Source organism: Camelus ferus, chromosome 1 (assembly GCF_009834535.1).
Source record: "Camelus ferus isolate YT-003-E chromosome 1, BCGSAC_Cfer_1.0, whole genome shotgun sequence".
NCBI lineage: Eukaryota > Metazoa > Chordata > Mammalia > Artiodactyla > Camelidae > Camelus > Camelus ferus.
Genome location: NC_045696.1, coordinates 84,273,024 through 84,295,069, shown reverse-complemented (window position 1 = coordinate 84,295,069; position 22,046 = coordinate 84,273,024). Strand labels below are relative to the sequence as shown.

At 35.7% G+C, this 22,046-nt stretch overlaps 1 protein-coding gene across 2 annotated transcripts in view; it reads right to left on the bottom strand.

The window, feature by feature from the left end:
- ZBBX (zinc finger B-box domain containing) overlaps nucleotides 1-22,046 on the bottom strand; it is a 99,376-nt gene that overhangs the window by 42,400 nt on the left and 34,930 nt on the right. For both annotated transcript variants that reach the window (XM_032484906.1, XM_006183821.3), the window contains exon 8: nucleotides 3,656-3,814. In XM_032484906.1, coding sequence (XP_032340797.1) covers nucleotides 3,656-3,814 — 159 coding nt within the window. The remainder of the gene's footprint in view (nucleotides 1-3,655; nucleotides 3,815-22,046) is intronic.

The window sequence follows — 22,046 nt, the reverse complement described above, 5'->3', positions numbered from 1 at the left end:
TAGAGAACAATTGAGAGAAGGTCACACAACATTTCAATATAAACAGAAAGCATCCGGGGACCGGAGGAGACTATGCTAGCCCTTGACCACAGAAATATAATGAGTCCACAATAGAAACAGATGTAAGAAGCAGATATTTAACTTAGATAAACAAGAATCCTATGGGCAAAAAGCAGGAGGAACAGCATTTTAGAGAGAGGGAAGGGAACATGTGTTAAGATGTGGAGCACAGTGGCATGGAACTGTACATAGTTCATTTCATTACAGCAAAAATTCGGATATTAGAAAAAATAAAGAGTGGAAAGACAAGGGCAGATGATAAAGGATCTTGCCTGCAATCCAGAGGAAATTACACATAAACATACTGGAAACGTAAAGCTACTTTAGAGTCCCACACAGAAGTGTGGGAAAGAAAGAAATTAGGGAATAGTGAATTCGGACGCAAGGAAACCAATGAAAATTTACATCCATTTGTCAATATCTGTCCACATTACAAATGCGTGATCCTCTTCACCTAGGAATTTCAGGACTTTATCGTATGTATATACTTAAACATAAATGCAAAACATTACTTTTCAAAATTATCCTTTATACTACAGTTTATACTGGCAAAAGATTGAAACAGTGTAACTCTTGATCAGTGGAAAAGAGGTATTTTTAAGTCACTTCATAGCCCAAAAATAGAGTATTTTACAGCACCTGTATAGAATGAGAAAGTGGTAGAATATACAAAAAACAAAATTGTATTGTTAACTGTAATAAAAAGCATGTTTGCAGAGCAGTATGCAACATATTAATATTTGTATTAAGAAACACATTCAAAGTTAGAATTAACTTCTAGAAGGGATGAGAATGAAATGCACTTTTCACTTCATAAAACTTTTGCACTTTAAGAAAAGGCTAATTTCAGTATTCAAAATAGTAATAAGAATATAAGTGACCAAAAATTCAAGAGAGTTTTTAGATGGTTTTTAGATGAGACATGGTAACTGACTGGATGTGCAATGGAGGCAGAGGAAGGACCATAGAAAGTGTCTGTTCTTGCTGGCCTGGAAAGCTAAAGAAGAGGCTGCCACCAACAGTAACATCTATAGGTTTTGGAAAAAGGGTAATGCATTTATTTTGGAAATACTGAGTCTCAGAAGCATGTGGGAAGGTACTTACAGATATTCAGTAACCAAATATGTGAGAGTGAGTGTGTGTGTGTGTGTGTGTGTGTGTGTGTGTGTGTGTGTGTATGCTGTACTAATGAAGAAGAACTGAAAATTCAGTGCTTCATACAAAATGGGTTAAGTATTCTGGTGATTTCAGCAGCTCTTCAGGGCAGCTCCCTTCCAAGCAATGAATCAAAGATATAAGATGTTTGCATTTTACAGCTACGCCTTTAGGATACTTGGCTTCCACACAGCGGTGATTGGATAGGAAAAAGCCAGAGGACTGTACGTTGGCTCTTAAATGTTTCAGCCCAGAACTGTCATATGTCACTTCCACTCAGAGCCCAACATGATCCTGTCTGCTTCTACAAGGCCTAGGAAATTTGAAGGAGCACATGGAATCCAATGTTGTACATCCATTAACCCTCTAGGCCACATGATAACCCTGCAAGGCATGTTTTAATACCCCCACTTTCCAGAGGAGAAAACAGAGGATTGAAAGTCTAAGTAAATTGCCTGATGTTACAAAACTGCAAGAAAACCAGAGTCGGATTTCAAAAGCAGGTTTCAGTCTCTAATGTGGAAGCTCTTTCGTGAACTGCAGCCCTTTCCAAGGATATCCATTGTCTTGAATCCATAAGAAAAGTCCTGAGACAAATATCAGGCTTTAGCATCATTTTGACTCTTCTGGGCACTCTAATTGCTTGGTGATTCAATTAAAAATCAGATTCTTTGGCCCTAACCTAGATGTAAAAAAATCAAAATTTGAATGGCAGAGCAGGAATACAGATTTTTAACAAACGCATGCCTATTGCAGTTGGAGAACCACTGCCCTTCAGCACAGACGACTCCCAAGCAGCTGAGACGGTCCCTTTCAGCGTGTGCACTGTGCACAGCGGGGGGCACTCCTCAGCGTGGGCAGCAGTGATGCCCAGCCAAGAACGCTCACCGGAACAACTGAGCCGTTGTTAAAGCCACACACGTCGGGACCCACCCCGTTATGTGTGTATCTCTAATGTTTCTCCAGTTGATTCTAACGTCCTCTCCTGGATGAAACTGCTGAATTAATGGTTTTTAAGTTAAGACAAGAACTGGAGGGTCTGTACAGCATACACAGTTACCAATGGGGACAAGAGGCAGCGTTTATTGTAGGGATTGAAAGCACAGGCAAAGGAGCGCACTCTAGAGCTTTCCAGTGCAGCCAATTACTTAACTCCCCTCTGCCTTCCTCACCTGTTAATAAGGTATTGATAATGCAGAACTTATATGGTTGCTGTGATTATTGGATAAGATAAAGCAATTAAAGGACAAAGCACAATGCCTAGCATAAGGTGTTTAATAAATGTTAGCTGCTGATTTATCACTATTTCTGCTGTAAGATAAATTAGATAAATCGGCAAGTATGAAGGAGAAACCCTTAAAACCACCTCTTCTGGGGAGTGATTAAAAGCAGGTAGTTTGGAGTCACATGGTCTGCGTTCAAATCTAAGCCCCACTAGCAATGACACCTTGGGCAATCTATACAAACTGCACTCTGCCACTATCTTCTCCTCTGAAAAAAAGAAATGATTTTCAAAAGGCTAAAAAAGAGAGAATACACATGAAATATGTAGGATGGTGTCTGGCACACAGCTGGTCCTTAGTACGGTATTAGTCTAACAATAAGGCTGTAATTCACTCAGTGATTCTTCACAAGCATCGTTGGCAGGTCTACCAGCAAAATTCATGCCAGCAGGCTAACCCCCCTGGACAGCTCAGGCACAGTTCCTCTGCTGTAAAGCGGTCCTGCTGACACAGAGCACACCTTCTTGTACATCCCATGAGCATGGGTTTCAAACTCAACAGACTGAATTTCAAGTTTGACTCTGTCACAAAGCAACAAGCCCTGTAACTCTGGCCAAGCTACGATTTCTGAAAGACCACGGAAAGGTGAGCAGCATCTAAAAGAATAAGGATTATTACAAGGATCAAAATTTGAGGAATTTTGTTTCTTGCTAAAGAATCAACACAAGTCCTTTATTAAAATACAGACGTGAGCTGATGAAAGCTTATCTGGCACGCCGCAGGATCAGTAACCAAGCTGAACGACCACCACATTGTGGTATAAATCTGATTTTAGATAACTGAAATCCCCTGCCACCTAAAACACTTGGCAAAGGTTTATATTTTTAACCTTGCAGAGAACCTGATTAATATAAAATTATTATATTTCATTGTGGGGGTTTTTTTCTGTTTCTCCCAAATATTCATTTCCTGATGTGGTGAAAATGCCTGGAAAGCAATATGGTCAAAGGATCATTCATCAAAAAACCAGTAACCAGTGAAATCAAAGCAATCTCTTTAAAAGGATTTTTACTGTGTTTGATTAATTTTAAAAATCATATTAAACAACAAAGTGATTAAATCATCTTCAAAACTCTGCAGCTCTAGTTAAGTACATGACTGACAGTCTCCATGCTCATGTATGACAGAAAATGTCTCCCATATTTTCCTCAGCTTACCTCAGAGCTGCTCCACTGCAGAAGAGGAGATTTGGGTTTATTCTTACTTTTACTAATCTCTTTTGTAGAACGAGTCTCTCCTTTGGGTTCATCTGGATTAACTTCCTTTATAAACCGATGGGCAACATCCAATACATTGGATAATATTTGAGACTTTGCCTATTAAAGAAAAATAAACCAGGAATAAAAAGCCTTACGTTGTCAGCCTAAGCAATTTAGATACATCAAAACATATTTGCGTCATCCTATGACTGGTAAAATTCAACGCACTTTATTTAATATTTAAAACTACAAATTGCTGTTTAAATCAAACAATAGAATAGTGAAAGCTGCCATCTACTGAGGGGCTAGTTTGAGCTCAGACTATCCTAAGTATCTTAAAAACATGGCATTTAATCCTCAAGTCAACTCTAAAGCATATTTTTAATCTCTGTTTTAGGGATACAGAAACAAAAGCTGTGAGGGTTTAAATAACTTGTCCTTGGTCACATGGTGAGTGGGTGGCAGAGCTGGGAAGTGACCCCAGGTGTGTATAATTCTAATGACTCATAGGCTTTCCACTATATAGACCCCAAATAGATAGATGTGCTATTTTGTGCACATCATGGATAAAGAACTAAATATAGCTAATCTAGTGGGAGCCTGAATAAGCAGTAATGAATATTTTCTTGGTGATAAAGCATCTTTAGAAAGTATTAACTATTCAAAAGTGCACATCAGGAAGTGCCCCTACCTGTGGTTCCCCAGCAAGCTCCAGGTCGTTCCTCTTGTCATGCCTTTGCTCATGAGCTTCACTTACCAGGAAGGCCCTCCCTCCTCTGTGACCTTTGCCTGGCGACTGACCTCGCCTTCTGGATTCACCGCAAATTACTCCCACCTTTCCCTGCGCTCCTCCCCAAACTGAGCGAGGTGCCCATCCTCTGTACCCACTTCTTACCCCAAGGGGATCGCTAACAGCCCACACAATATTGATTTTACATCATCTTTTGATGTCCATCTATCCCACCATATCATGAAATCTCACAGAAGGAAACAATCATGTCTTAAATCTTTGATGGCTACCACAGTGCCTGGCAAATAGCACACAGCAAAATAACATAAAAATACAGTGTTGGGAAATTGAGTAAAACTAACTTCTCTTTTCTGATTTCAAAACACCTTTTTACTTGGCATAAAAAAATGCCTTGTAAATCTGTTTTGTTTGTCAAGGGTGGATGCAGTTTTTAAATGTTTCGAAGTAGCTGTTTCCATCTTCTTTGTTTAAAAAAAGAGAAAAAAGCTTAATCATGGAGGCCTGACGTGACAGAAGCAAACCAGGCGGGAGTTATCACCACTCCTCATCTCCTCCCTGTTGTATGTGCACTGAGGAGCTGGTAAAGACGAAATGAAGGTCTAAGTTGCAGATAAAAAATTAAATTAAATTAAAAAGAAGGCGCTGGGGGAGGGAGAGAAATAATGGCAGAAATAAAATTAAGTGGAAAAAAGATTTTTAAAAACCTTATTAAGTGCCTTCAGAGTGGCTGGAAAAGAGCAGGCAAATCTCAGGAAGGCCCTGTTTTCTGAGGGATCTCCTATCAGCAGTAACCCTGGTTTGCCCAAGGTCTGTAGGATTCTGGATCCCATCTGAGCTTGAGCCAAACTCCAGAGGTCTGATGCAGGAAAAATGGGTGCATTTCATTGTTCACAAATTACACCTGAATAAAGTTGATTTATCAAGAAAATAAAAAGGAAATTAGGCCAATGGTAATGCTTCATTTTTCCCCAGAAAAATGCATTTTAACAAAATTTTTTTCAGTCATAGTAATCCAATCTAAGCCTAAGTTTAAATTACCTAGAATAAAGTACTGTAGATTTCAAAAGTGGTTAAAATTTCTAGTTTATATTTTATATTTTTTAAATATCAAAAAATATTAATTTTATATAAAATTATCAAATGGGGTTATCATTCAAATATATATATTTAAATAACACAAAACAAAGAGTATTCCTGTCCTAATATGAATCTTGCTATCAATGTTTCAATTTTTATAACATCTTTAGGTAGCATATTAAAAGACTGAAATCATCAATAAAAATGATTTTATTCTCAAATTAAATTTACTGCTAAAAAATAAGATAAATACCATGAATGACTTATAAACTGAAATCCTATACCTAAATGTCTTAAAATTCTGTTAACTCAATATACGTAAAATGCCAATAAATGTGAATTTTCTTTCCCTCATCTTACATTTAAATATTACTTTTCTTGGTTGTAAGAGTATATATGTATACTCTATTTTTCTCATTCTTAAAACAATCATGCAAAGACAGAGAACAGATATTATAAGCTCCACTATTTAGCCAAGAAAATCCAAGTTCATAAAGCTTTGCTCAAAGCCAAGCGGATACAAAATGTTGGGGCTTGAGTTAGAATCAAGGTCTTTCTTTCCCAGGCTAATCTCCTTCCCTACTGAATTACGTTAACATAGAAAATGGGTCTTACTTTTGATTTTTTGAAACTTAAAATTATTAAATTCTCTCTAAATGTCCCTTCCATTTAAAAGAAAAAGAAAACTACATACATCATGAAATGATTAACACAATAAGTTTAATGAACATCCATCATCTCATATAGATATGAGAAAAGAAACAGAAAAAAAAATTTCTCCTTATGATGAGAACTCTTAGGACTGACTCTCTTTTATATACAACATACAACAGTGTTAATTATATATACAATTGCTTGTACAGAGATCAGACTGTTGAGTTTTGTTCTTAATTCATTGTGCGTATTTATTTTCATGTTGGATCAAGCACAAGAAAATTAAAGGGAGGAACAGAGATTCTCCTTTCACTTATCTTATTTACATATTGCAGGGGAGAGGTGAGTTAGATGGCAACATGAACTTTGAAAAAACAAAGCTTTTGAACAAAGTTTAAAATATTCTATAAGAGTAGAATTACAGAACAAACTCAAGCCATCTATCTCCTAAGAGGTGTAAGGTTTAACAGAATCATTAATATTAGAAATTCACCAAAGTACTATATAAATGGTTTTTATAATGCTTAGAAGTCCCTAGCTATGTGAAAAATACATCACACATATGTTATTTTTAACAACTTTAATTCTTCCAATGAGTATGGAATCTCTTTCCATTTTTTGTGTGTCTTCTTCAGTTTTTTTCAAAAATATCTTACTAGTTTTCAATGTACAGGTCTTTTACCTCCTTGGTTAAATTTATCCCTAGTTATTTCACTCTTTTTGTTGCAAGGGTAAAAGAATTGTTTCCTTAATTTCTCTCTGTTGGTTTGTTGTTAGTGTACAGAAACACAACCTTTTTTCAATACTGCTTGCAAATTTACAGTATTCATTTATTATTTCTGATAGTCTTTCAGTGAAGTCTTTAGGGTTTTCTATAAATAAAATTATCTACAAATAGTGACATTTTTACTTCTTCCTTTCCACTTTAGGTGTCTTTTATTTCTTTTTCTTATCTAATTGCTCCGACTAGGACTTTCAGTAGTACCTTAAGTAAGAGTAGTATGAGGGGGCATCCTTGTCTTGTTCCTCATCTTAGAGGGATAAGCTTTCAGGTTTCCATCATTGAGTATGATGTCAGCTGTGAGTCTGTCACATATGGCCTTTATTATGTTCAAGTATATTACTTGTATACTCATTTTATTGAGAGTTTTTATCACAAATGATGTAGAATATTATCAAATGCTTTTCCTGCATCTATTGAGATGATTATTTGATTTTTAATCTTCTTTTGTTAATGTAATACATCATGTTGATTGATTTGTGGGTGTTGAATCATTTTTGCATCTGTGGAATAAATCCCACTTGATCATTGTGTATGACCCTTTTAATGTATCGTTGTATTTGGTTTGTTAATACTTTGTCAAGGATTTCTGCATCTATGTTCATCAGAGATATTGGCCTGTAATTTTACCTTTTTGCGTTGCCCTTGTCTGGTTTTTGGTACCAAGGTAGCGTTAGCACTGTATAATAAGTATTCACTCCTCTTGAATTTTTTGGAAGAGTTTGAGGACAGGTATAAAATCTTCTTTGAATGTTTGATAGAATTCACTTGTGAAGCTGTCCAGGCCTGGACTTCTGATTTTTGGAAGGTTTTTGATTACTGTTCCAATATTCTTAGTAAAGATTGGTCTATTCAGATTTTCTATTTCTTCATGATTCAGTCTTGGAAGGTTGTTTGATTCTAAGAATTTGTCTATTTCTTCTAGGTTGTCCTATTGTTGGAGGATAGCTGTTCATACTATTTTCTCATAATCCTTTGCATTTCTGTACTATCCATTGTAATTTCTAGTCTTTTGTTTCTGATTTTACTCATCTGAGCCTTCTCTCTTTTTTTCTTAGTGAATCTAGATAAACATGTGTCAAGTTTTTATCTTTTCAAAGAACAAGCTCCAAGTTTCATTGATCTTTCCTACTGCCTAAAGTCTCTATTTTCATCCTGATGTTTATTATTTCCTAATTTTTACTGATTTCGGGCTTCATTTGTTCTTTATTTTTCCTAGTTCCTTTAGGTGTAAGATTAGAATGTTTATTTGAGAATCGTTTTGTTTCTTCAGGTAGGCTTGTAATGCTGCAAACGTGTCTTACAGGACCACTTTTGCTGCATCCTATAGATTTCAGTAGGTCATACTTTCATTTTTATTTGTCTTCAGTTTTTAAAAACTTTCTCCTTTGATTCTTCGCTGACCTAATAGTTGTTCAGTAGCAAGTTGTTTACTCTCCACTCATTTGTGATTTTTCCAGTTTTCTTCTTGTAGTTGATTTCTAGTTTCATACTACTGTCATCAGAAAAGATGCTTGATATGATTTCAATCTTCTTAAATGTATTCAGGTTTGTTTTGTGCCCAAACATATGATCTATCCCTGAGAAAGTTCTATGTGCATTTGAGAAGAATATGCACTCTGCTGCATTTGGATGAAATGTTCTGTACAAATCCACCCAATCTGTCTGGTCTAATGTTTCATTTAGGGTTGCTGTTTTCTTGACTTTCTATCTGGTTGACTTTCCATTGATGTAAGTAGGGTGTTAAAGTTTCCTTCTTGTAACTATTATTGACTTGTTGCCAATTTCTCCCTTTGGGTCTGTTAATAATTGTTTTATATATTTTGGTGCTTCTACGTTAGGTGTACATATATTAGTAAATGTTTCTTCTTAATGAATTGTCCCCTTTATCATTTATATAATGTCCATATTGGTCTCTTGTTACCTTTTTTTGGCTTGAAGTTGATTTTGTCCTTGTATGTGTTTGCTTACAATCACTTTCTTTTGGCTGCCATTTGCTTGGAGTATCATCTTCCATCCCTTCATTTTAAGCCTGTGTTTGTTTTTAGCGCTGAGATAAGTCTCCTGGAGACAGCAAATAATTTGTCCTTGTCTTTTAATCCACCTAGCCACTCTGTCTCTTTTGATTGGTGAATTCAATCCATTTACATTAGGGTCATTACTGAGAGATGAGGACTTAGTACTGATGTTTTCTCTTTTGTTTTCTGGTTGCTCTATATCTCCATTGTTTCTTTTTCCTTGTGTTTCTGTCTGCCATTTTACTTTGGTAGTTTTCTATGATGTTTTTCACGGTTTCCTCTTGTTTTATGTTTTATGACTCTGCTCTAGATTTATTGTTGTGGTTACCATGAAGTTTATATAAAAGTCTCAGATAAAATTGTCCTTTTTCTGCTAATAGCATATTATCTTCATTTGCCTATTCAGATTCCATTCTTTTCCTCTTCCCCTTTATGTTTTTGTTGTCTCAAAATATCCATTTTTATATTGTGAGTTTGTAACCAAACTGAAGCTACTACAGTTATTTTTACTGCTTTTTCCCCTTTAATCTCTATGCTATAATAAATGCCAGTTGCAGTTTTCTGATCCTGATTATTATTTTACTCAAAGTTTTATATACCTTTGCCTTCTCATTTCAGGTAGAAGAACTCCTTTAACATTTTTTGTAAGGCAGGTCTAATGGTGATAAATTTCCTCAGCTTTGTTTGTCTGGGAAAGCTTTTATTTCTCCTTCATATGTGAAAAGTAACTTTTCTGGATAAAGTATTCTTGGCTGACAGTATTTTTCTTTCAATATTTTGAGTATGTTATTCTACTCTGTCCTGGCCTACATCTGCTGAGAAATCTGCTGATATTCTGATGCAGGTTCCTATGTAGGTTACCATCATTTTTACCCCTGGTAGCCTTAAAAATTCTTTATCATTGACTCTTGATGATTCTAATATAATGTGTCTTGGAAAAGGTCTTTTGGACTGAGGTAATTAGGTGTTCTCTTTGCTTCATGGACTTGTATCTCCAGATCATTCTCCAGATTTGGGAAGTTTTCAGCTATTATTTCTTAAAATAAACTCTGTGCTCCCTTCTCCCCTCTTCTCCTTCTGAGATACCCATTATCCTTATGCTCCCCTTCCTAATGGAGTCGGGCAGTTCTCATAGAATTTCTTCCTTTAAAAAAAAAACCTTAGTTCTCTTTCCTCTTCTACCTGAAACATTTCTTTATTTATATCTTTGAGCTCACTGATCCTCTTTCCTATATGGTCTCTACCTCCAGTGCTTTCTAATGCATTCTTCATCTCATTGAGATCTTTGGCTCTAGAATTTGTTTGTTCTGTTTTTAGAGTTTTAGTTTTGTTAAAATACTTCATCTGTTCATTAATTTTATTCTTGAGTTCATCGAACTCCTTTTCTGAGTTTCCTTGTAACTCACTGAGTTTCCTCACGACAACTATTTTGAATTCTCTATCAGTTAGATTGTATTATTCAATACCTTTAAGTCTGATTTCTAGATGATTGTCAGTTTCTTTCTGTGATACAGTGTTATGGTTTTTCATGATGTTTGATGAGTTGCTCCTTTGTCAGTGCATTTGAAGTAATAAACAACTTTCTTATTTATATAAAGTTGTTTTTAAATTTAGATTCTAATAATTAAAGGCCTCGTTATTCGAGGCCTTTCTTTTGTTTTTCAGTAGGTGGTACTACAGCACAAGCTTCTGGTTTCTCATACCTGAACTGCCTCTGGCTACATTTGAGAATGGGTGTCCTCAGCACCTAAGCTGTCAGTGTTTGGAACTCCGGTTTTGCTGCTGCCTTGCTGCTGCCAGTGTCACTGCTATCACTAGCATCGCCACTGGGGGAGCCAGGGTAGCAGGAGTCATGACACATTGCTGCATCTGGGGTTGCCAAGTTCAAGGGTGCCACTGCCACGGGTTCAGGGGCCAGAATCACAGGCACCCATCATGGCTGGAAGGACCAGGACTGTGGGTCCTTGCCACCACCGCTGTCTGGTTTCCTGTGGCCATGGGTGCCACTGCAGTTGGGTGTCTGGAGTTATGTGCTCTGCCTCCCCGACTGCTACTGGGTTCTCCAGGGCTGTGGGCTCACCCACTATGGCCAGAGGGCTGGGGTCATGGGCACCACCTCCACTGTTACATCAATTCCACCTTCTCTTTGTGTCCCAGTCCATTCACCTTCAGATGTACAGATGTGTGGAACTCTCTGGCATCCTGGTGTGTTGGGTAGGGGAAGCTTTGTTACAGATGTTTGTTATGGATGTTCGTTATGGATGTTTTACTAGGTGTTATGGATGGGAGTTATGGATGTTTTACTAGTTGTAGACTGAGGGAGAGAGACAAAGGGAGCATCTGGTCCTACCACGATGCTGACATCACTCCAAGAGCAAATTGTTTAATCCTTCTGAGAGGAAGTTTTCTTCCTCATCTAACCACAGCAGATATAGATAGATAGATAGATAGATAGATAGACAGACAGATAGATAGATATAAAAATAGACAGATATAGATATAGATTTCTTTCTGTGTGCTTTTGACTCTCAGCTTATATCGATGCTAGAATTTTGCTCTTCATGTGTGATCCATATATCAGCAGTATCACTATCATCTGAAAATGTGCTAAAAATACAAAATCTTAGGTCCCACTCAGACTTACTGAATCAAAATTTGCAGTTTTAGATATAATTTGAATGAACATTAAGGTTTGAGAACCATTGTGTTAGAACACTTATCAGTCAGTTGTATTACAGTTGTTTGAATATATCTGTCTTCTCTCTTGTGATGATGAATTCCTTGATTCCCTGAGAGAGGGGACCATATCTTATTCTGCCCTGTATACCAAGTATACTTTATATATCTACATATACATATAATATCATCTTCTTTCAATTATCCTCCCTGCAGCCCCATCCTTCACATTTTGCAGCTAGAACATTGTTTGATGCTGATTAGGTACTTAAGAAATGTTGGCTGAATTTAATTTAATTGATTTAACTAAGATAAAAATGAGTAAAATTTCCATTTGAACATTCCTTCTTTATACCCAAGCTATTTGAGTCAATGTCAACACAGGCAAAATCAATGGCACTATTAATAATAGCACAAAAGGGCAAATCATTTACCTTTCTCTAAGGCTAAATGTTTGTACCTGTAAAGTAAAGATAATCTCTACCTTGCAGGGCTATTGTGAAGAATACATATCTTTTATGAAAAACACCTAGCAGAGTGATGACAGAAAATAGTGCATTCAAATGATTGCTATCATTTTATCTAGATCACAATAGTATACTATTTCTATGCAAATAAGAGAAATAGTCTAAATATCTGGAAAACAGAATTCCTACCAAATTCAATGGACTTCTGACTATGGTACAATGAAGAGGTCAGTAAAATACTCTGTTGCCATAAAACAATGTCAAATAATAAATTGTTAAAAACTATTTCAGGGCTCTGGAAATCAACCAAAAGCAAACAAGAAACATTTATTCAAGAAGAAATACTCTGAAATTCGTGAAGAACAACAAGAGAGTATGGATAGGGCTGCTCCTTTCTTAAATGTCCCTTCCCAAGTTTGTCAATATTACTAAAGTGACTGGCCTTGCTGAACAGGGAGTATGTTTGATTCCCAGTGGAGAGCAAAATCTTGGAGTTGCACTGGCATTATCAATGAACTAGAAAATTTGGTTATAAATGAATGAGGAAAAACTACAGCTCTGACAGACTGAGGTTTTGGCCCCAGTGGGGATGAGTAGTGGACCACCCAAACACCTAAATGGATGATTCTGAAAATGAGGGCTATATAAGAGCTGATTAAAAAATGAAAATCACACACACACACAACAAATAGGAATTCTTGAGTATGACATATATAAGCTAACAATAGATTTGAAATGAAGGAAAGAAGATTCCAGGAACTTGAAGGCAGACCAAGATAGATCATCTAATTTGAAAAGCAAAATGTAAAAGTTTTTTAAAATATGAACAAAGCCTTAGAGACTTATGGGATGGCATAACCATCCAATATATATTTAGTGGAAGTATCAGAGGGAAAGAAATGGGCATAGAAATATGAAGAAATAATGGGCCCAAACTTCTCATATTTGATGAAAATTATTACTTCAAACGTCCCAAGAAGCTCAACAAGCCCCAAGAAAGATAAACACAAGGAGATCCATACCAAGACATATCATAATCAATCTACAAAAAGCCAAAGACAAGCAGAAAAACATGAAAAGAACAAGAGAAAAAGGATTCATCACACATAAGTGTGCATCAGTATGAATAACAAGCTGACTTTACATCTGAAAAAAATAATCCAGTAGTTCCATTTCTGGGTGTATACCCAAAATAATTGAAAGCAGGGTCTCAAAGAGATATTTTCATACCCATGTTCATAGCAGCATTTTTCACAATGGCCAAGAGGTAGAAACAATGCAAGTGTCCATCAGTGGACGACTGGATAAACAAAATGTGGTATATGCATACAGTGAAATATTCTTTAACCTTAAAAAAGAAGGAAACTGACATGCCACAACATAGATTAACCCTGAGAAAAATATGCTAAATGGAATAAGCCAGTTACCAAAAGACAAATGCTGTATGACCACACTTACATTAGGTACCTAGAGTACTCAGATTCATAGAAACAAAGTACATTGTTGTTCAATGGTATGAAGTTTCAGTTTTGCAAGATAAAAAAGTTCTGGAGATAGACTGTAGAAAAATGTGAACATACCAAACCACACACTTAATAATGATTCAGATGGTAGAATTTATGTCATGTATATTTTACCACAATTAAAAAAAATTGAATGTATATGGAATGTAGAGGAACTAAAATAGCCAAAATAATTTTAAACAGAAGAACAAAATTGGAGAATCTTTACCAACTGATCTCAAAATTTCTTACAAAGCTACAGTAATCAAGACAATGTAGTATTGGCATAAAGCTAGGTACACAGAGCAAAAGAACGGAATGTGGAGACCGGGAGTAAGACCTTATGTTCAAATGATTTTTAACAAAGATGTCAAAGCAATTCAGTGGGAAATAATGGTCTTTTTAACAAATAGCGCTGGGACAATTAGATGGCCACATGCATAAATATGAACTGACAGACACATACCTCACACCATATACAAAATAAAATGTATCACAGACCTAAATTCAAGGGCTAAAACTATACATTTTATAAAAGAAAATATAGGGGAAATCTTTAGGACTTTGGATCAGGCAAAATTTTTAAAGATGACACTTAAAACATGATCCATAGAAGAAATAAGTGATATATCAAAGCTTTGTCAGAACAAAATTGTCCTGAGAATGTGATGCATTCTATAACAAAATCCCATCAGGTTTTGTGTTTGTTTAGGAGGTTTTTGGTAGTCATTGACAATCTTATCCTAAAATTGATCATCTTATTCTAAAACGTATATGCAAATGTAAAAGACCTAGAATTTGAACTTTAAAATTTGCTTTAAAAATAAAGTCTTTTTTCAAAATATCTGCAAATCATATATCTGATAAAAAGACACATCCAGCATACATAAAGAACTCTTAAACATCAATAACACAAAGACAAATAACCCAGTTTTAAAATGGTCAAAAGATATGAATAAATATTTCACCAAAGATATATAAAAGGTTAACAAGCAAATGAAAAGGTGTGCAACATCATTCAACTAGAGAAATGCAAATTGGAACCACACTGACATAGCATTACACACATAGCAAAACAACTCTAATGCAAAGGAATGACAGTACCAAGCTTGGGCAAAAATGTGGAGAAGATGAAACCCTCTTATGTTGCTGGTGAGAAATGTAAAATGATACAGACACTTTGGAAGTGTCTTGAATAGTTTCTTGAATAGTTAACAAAACTTGGGACTCAACAATTCCACTACAAGATATGTACAGGAGAGCAATAAAATTATAAGTCTGCAAAAAAACACCTGTACATGAATATTCATAGTATCATTATTCTAACAGCCAAAAGTCTAAACAATCATTATGTCCATCAATTGATGACTAAATAAACAAAATATGACATATTCATACAACAGAATATTATTCAGCATTAAAAAGGAATGAACTACTACAAAGAACATGAAACACTGGAAGGACCTCAGAAACCTTAAGTGAAAAGAACTCAGACACAAAAGACTGCATATGAATGATTCCATTTTTATGAAATTTCTAGAAAAGAAATCTATAGCAACAGAGAACAGACCAGTGGTTGCCCAGGGCTAGAAGTGGGAACAAGGGTTGACTGCAAAAAAGCACCAGGAAAATTTTGGTTCTAAAACTCAGTTGTGGTGACTACTGCACAGGTTTGTAAATTTAATTGAATTGTATAGTTACAATGTGAATTTCAGAGTATGTAAATGAAACCTCAATAAAAGAAATTTGGACTGAAAAATAAGTCAGTAGGCAAGTAGCTTCCTGCATCACTTGGCTGACTGCAGCAGAGACTTGTATTAGGGGGAATGTTCAGTTTCTAGTAATGTCCCCTTCCATCGTAATTTCTCCCTGACCCACAACAGAGCTCATCCTCACCAGCCCCACCACGGAAGACATAATTTCTCAATATACTTCTACCCTCTGGGCCACAGGTCATAGGACAAGTGAGCTCACGAGGATTTAATTTGGAATCAAGAAAGCAACATTTGGTCTGTCACTGATCCTCTGTTATGTATCTTCATAATTTGCCAATTACAAGAAAAAAAATAAAGTAGACACATAGAAAAAAATAATAAAAGTGGAAGAAGGAGTCTTCCTGGGCTCTCGACAATGTCTAATTTCTGTTCCTGGGTTCTTACCAAGACTCAGCTACAACAGCCCTACTGCCATACAATGAGACATCTGCATGGCCTTCAATAACAAGAAAAAATTCTTTTTGCTCAAGCTAGCGTAAAGAGGCCCAACTTATACAGAGATCAGTGCTTCCCATCTAGGGCAAGGAGACTGAAAATAGGGGAAGTGTTTTGGGTCTTCACAATCACTGGACAGCATTACCGACATTTAATGGGTGATAACCAGGCTTAACGAATATTCCAAAGTGGGATGAATGGTACAGCTCAAGAAGAAAAGGTCCTTCTCACACTCAAGAGATACCCACTGAGGAACAGTAACACAGACCTAGCCTTAAATTAACCACATTAACAACATTTTTTAAAATTACAGAAACCTAGTAAAAATAAATCATAATGCCACCACACTAAAAAGGAAGAAATAGAGGCTCCTTGCAATTTATGAATTGTACCCTTTACAGGGGTGACCACCATCAACACTTTGGCATATATCCCTGCAGCTTTTTGTCTCTGCTTAGAAGGACACATCTAGATTTGCAACACAAAACATATGAACTAAATAATAAAACAACTGTCACTTTGAGAAATAAGTAGCCAATGACCAAGAATGTAAAGGTTTTGTTTTTATAAAACATTTAAAATAGATAACTATGAATAATAGTTAACAGTATCATAACATGATATGGAATCTATTAATAAGATATTCTCCAATTTCAAAACTCAAATATCTTCTAAACATGAAAATTGACATATAGCAGTACTAATGGGTTGTAACAGGAGGCGGAGGGGACTGAAATTGAATAAAATTACCTGTACAACTTCTCCACATGCTGAAAATGTTTAAAAAATCAAACCAAAACAGCCTTCAGGGCACAGAGTAAATCATATATCTCACTGCAGGATGGAAGCTTAAACTAAAGCCAAAAACCGTGATTTACTGCCAGCATTTCTAGATTCCCCACATCCTTCACTCCACTGCATGATAGTAGGATTTCATCTGGTTACTGTTCTAAACTCTCACCTGAACTTTTTTTTTTCTCCCTAGAATGATATTATCTTTCAAATTACACTCTGGAAGAATTCATCACTCTGACAATGTATCATTAATCAAAGTAAAGACGGTTGATATTTTATAGCATTTTAGAACGGATGCACCTTATAGAAGTTAAGGTCCAAGAGTAAAAGCTTTAGTTTAGTTAGAAAAATGATAGACTTTATGGTAGTGTCAGTGCTTCAAAACTCTAACTGCCTTCATCACCCCAAATCCCGGTATCCAGCAATACATATTAATGATCATGTTGATATAGCCATGCCTCCTTATGCCAGAAGTTCCAGCTCAAAGAAGTTCACACATAACTTAGACCTCTGTTACTTTGTAAGTTTGGTGGGGGGAAATGCTGAATGTCTCTTTTCATGGTGCTAATTTTCACTGATTTTCCAGCTGCAAAATTTTAGAAGAGATTTATGGCAACCCACAGCCTTGTATTAAAAAGTGAAAATTCTAATTTCTGAAGAAGAGTTCTGTTATTTCATTTGTTTTTGCTAGGCAAAGAGACAACTGAGGTAAGGATGTACATATACACAGAAAAAATGGTTACTCATACACAGAACTGATTGTTGAACTCTGCTGGGCTCATATAGCACTTAATTATAAAACTCATTTCAGGAAGGTCAAATTATGCCCTAACGGAACTTTTTGAAAATGAATATATACGTATATACGTAGGGCTTTTTGGCGTGGTTTTTCAGAAAACACTTTACTTCCATACTGAGAATATTTTCCCAAGTACAGTTTGTTCTGATTTCCTTGATGTGAATTACCTCATATGCAGTTGGTAAACAGAGGAATGATGTCAGTATAGCTGTGGAGTTTAATTGATTCTTAAGTTTTTCTTTTCCAGCACATTACTGTTTTGAGGCAATCGAGGGCAAGCTATCTCACAATTAAAGCCAAAATCTTAGTAATATACGAAAACCTTAGGAAAAAAGCTGAAAATCTATTTAAAAAAAAAAAAAAAAAGCCTCCCCACAGTGCAAATAAGACTATTTTAACAGTCTTAACAACCATACATTTCACTAAGTTAAGCTACCTGGAAAAAATGTGAATGCAGGTAAAGAAGTTACAAAGAAGCTTTCTCTGATTTAAAACAATGGATTAATAAAAGAAGCAACAGTTTGATTCAGAGTTTTCATCTTGACAAAAGTGATCTCATTAAAAGTGAATTGCTTCCAGGACCTACATCACAGAGAAGGAAGCCCAGGTCCTCAAGGTACATGTGTTAGCGGTTTTATAAGGATGGGTAACTGCTTTTGTTAGGGCTCTGATTACAAGACGCCACAGGATCTGAGTGGCCTTCCTCTAACCCTAATTTTTCCTGAAGCCCTGTTAGTTAAGTATGGGATTGTCCAGAATGGGAAGTTTTTCAAAAATCATATACTGTGTTATGATAGTAACATATGTACACTGAAAAATTATGCTTTAATTTATAGTAAAGTAAACTTTTTATTAAAAATCATCAAAATATTCGCTCTAGATTTATTTATCCGAAGAAGCCTCCACAGATGATTTTGCTAGCATATTTCTATTTATAGTTGCATTAAACACGGTGCACGATGATAGTACAAGGATCCTGTTATCTAAAACTGACAATAGCAAATCATTTGAATCTCGTGTGGAGCGACATAGAAAAGAAAGAATACTAACACGACACCAAGCAGATACATTTCGCAAATTATCATGTATCTGTGACAAGATGCAATGAGCCCGTTAAATTTCCACCTAGTAAAAATATCTTTGCAAAGTAAAAAGGATTTATTTATAAAAGTACATAATTTTGAACCTAACCCATTAAGTAAGAATGAAAAAGAGAAGCCTTCATCTCTCAATTTTTTCACACTATTAAAAGATACTGTCTACTCTCAGAGCAAACTGTTATTTTACTTTTCTGATGAATCCATCCTGACAGATAGTCTTAGTACAAATTTGTTCTCTTAAGAAGGCTTTACCATAGGGTCAACTCTGAATTTTCTATGAAAGCTGAAATAAATGATATCCATAAATGACTTAACCAAAGCTTTTATCACCAGTAGGATCAAACAGAAGAAAGAAAAAAGTTAACCTTCAGGCCAGCTGAAAGGTGGAGAAACGAAAGGCAGGAATTTCTGTATAGCAGACACCAGAAAGAAGAACAGAATTTGAGTGTAAGTCCCCATATAAATACATGAAGAAACAGGAGAAAACTAAATATTTACAGGGTGAAAGAAAACTGCAACAGGGGCGCTCACAACAGAATCATGTTTTAAATCCAGTTCTCATCATGTTTCTAAAAACAGATATGAAATTTGCATGAGTAGGATAAAAATATATACCAAAAAAACCTACTTATTGTAAGCAAATCCTGGAAGTGTGAAATTCTTGATTGAAGTTTATTGCTTATTCCAGCACTATTTCAGTATAACTTCAAGTAAAACTTAAAGGACGCTTAGATTTACCTTTCCTCTAAAGGCCTAATGGAAGCCACGGGTTTTTATTAATCAAAGGTTTATGTATTATTATTCCTTCTTGACACAGAAAGAGATAATAAAAATGAACAAGGACCTGGACACATGCCCCTGATTAGAAATTCAGTTTACTATTCAATAGACAGTAAGTGTCAAATAAAACTAATCTGGACTCAATATTTAGTACTATCATAAAGTGACATGTGAGAATAATGAAATAAACACACCTAATGCAGTTAAACTAAAAATAAGATAATATAGCATATAAATGTAATAGCACAGAAGGTAAGATACTGTCAAAAAACTTTAAATCACTTGGTATTAAGAAAAATAACAAAATGTGATCTCAGTCTAAATAATTGTGCCTTTCAAATTTCATTACATTAAAAATTCTATTCAGAGAGCAATCTTAAAAGTGTGCCAGAATAGCAGCAAGAAAACCATGTAGGAAATTCACACCTGCAGTCTGCTTTCTATTTGCAGTTTTGATGCCATATAATTATACACTATATTAATTATTTTAGCAAGTACTTACTATTGTTTTCAACTAATATTACATGTATAATGCATCCAGATGAGTTAGCTGCTTTCAGCAATTACTCATATTTGAGTTACATGAGGAACAAGTGATTTTATATGTGATGCTTTGAAAAACAGATTTTTAGGCATAACAGAATAAACTCACTAATAAATAACAATCAATAACCTGACATATTTGTTTTTTATATATAGTAATGCTGTTACATCACAGTCAGACAATTTTTATCCCAGAAAGACCAAGGAACCTAAAATATAATAAAAAACACAAACTAAAAAACTACTGTAAAATTTATTAGACTCCACAAAAAATCTATAGCACCTGCAAATTATAAAGACTCCTCAAATAACCAGCATCAGTGTGATTGATTAAAGGTTCAGCCATGTGGTTAGACTAATGATCTTTTTTTTTAAACAATACACATTTATTACCTCATGGTCTCCACTGGGTCAGAGTCTAGGTCCAGCTTAACTGGATGCTCTGCTCAGGGTCTCAGAAGGCTGCAGTCAAAGTGCTGGCTAGGCTGCATTCCTTCCTGAATTAAGTGTTTTCTTCCAAGCTCACAAGGTTGTTGGCAGAATTCAGTTCCTGAAGCTAAAGGACTGAGGTTCCAGTTTTCTTGCTGGCTGCCAGCCCCAGGGCTGCTTTCAGCTCCTAGAGGCTGCCCACACTTTCTTGCCATGTGGTCTTCTCCCTGACCCTCTCACTACAGGACAGGTTACTTCTGCAAGGCCAGTAAGAGGGTCTCTCTGGCCTCAGGGAGGGTCTCAGGTTCCCTCTTAAGAGCTGTCATCTGATTGGGCCAGGCCCACCCCAAATCAGCTCTCCTGGGATAACTCGAAATCAGCTGATTTGGAACCTTAATTACATCTGCAAAACCCCTTCACCTTTGTCATGTTCTACTGGCTAGAAACAAGTCACAGGTTTTTAGACCAATCTTTATGTTCCCCTCTAATATTGAGATTCTATTATTCTCCATTTGGATAAGGAGGAAGTCTGTATTTCTCTAAACTTTTACCTCACTCTATTTTCACAAAAACCTTCCAAAATATATATTACTATAATATTTTTAGAAACATCACTAAAACCAAAAGTAACCATTTCATTAATTCTTTAGACTCATCATCATTAACATACTTTGGTTTCAAGGTTCTAAATTTAGATGGTGTAGGAACTGTGTTGAATTTCTACAAATATTATATCTTGACTAATAAAACCTAGTGTATGGAGCACCTGCTGTAAGCAGAATACTTTTATATTTGTTGTCATTTAATCTGATCCTCACGACATCTCTGCAAGTTTCTGAGCTTGCATATATTAGTTTTATCTTAAAGATTTCCTTAGCATATATATTACAGACACACCCTTCTTTCCCTGTCAGATGGATTCGGGCCACCTCTGCATTAAACCTTTGCACTGGATCTGCCTTTCTCCACTGTATCTGTTACCTTGTCACTTGATTCTGTAATATACCTTCTAAACCACTAATGTTCTTCCAACCTTTCACTGGTGGTAATAGAAGCCCTACTCTCTCTTTTCCATGCCCCTTTCAAATGTAGTCTTTTTGCTTTCCCTAGCTTTTCTTAGTTCTGGTATCTAAAAATATCATCACAGATGTAGTTTCACTGGTGAAAGCTATTAAAATGTTCCATATTTAAAATATGACCCATAATTTGAAACTGTCTCCTCAAAAATCCTTATCAACATTCCTCCAAGAAATATATAAAATGGCCATTAAGCACATTGAAAAGATGTCCAGCATAATTAGTAATCAGGAAAACGCAAATCAAAATCACAGTGAGATGCTACTTCATGCCCATGAGGGTACGAGAATCACAAAGTGAGATAGTAAGTGTTGGCTAAGTCACAGAGAAATCAGAAGTCTCGGACTCCGTTGACAGGAGTGTGAAATAGAGCAACTGCTTTGAAAAAACACTTTGGCAGTTCCTCAATTAGAAATTAGAGCTCCCGTATGACTAAGCAATTCCATTACTAGAGATATAGCAAAGAGAAATTAAAACATATATGCCAACACAAAACCTGTACATGAATGTTCACAGCAGCATTATTCATAGTAGCCAAAAGGTAGAAAGAGCCAAATGCCCATCAAACAATGAATGAATAAACAAAGTATGGTATATCCATACAATGGAACGTTATTTGGCCGTAAATAAATGAAGCACTGATACATGCCAACACATGGACGAACCTTGACAATATTATACTAAGTAAAA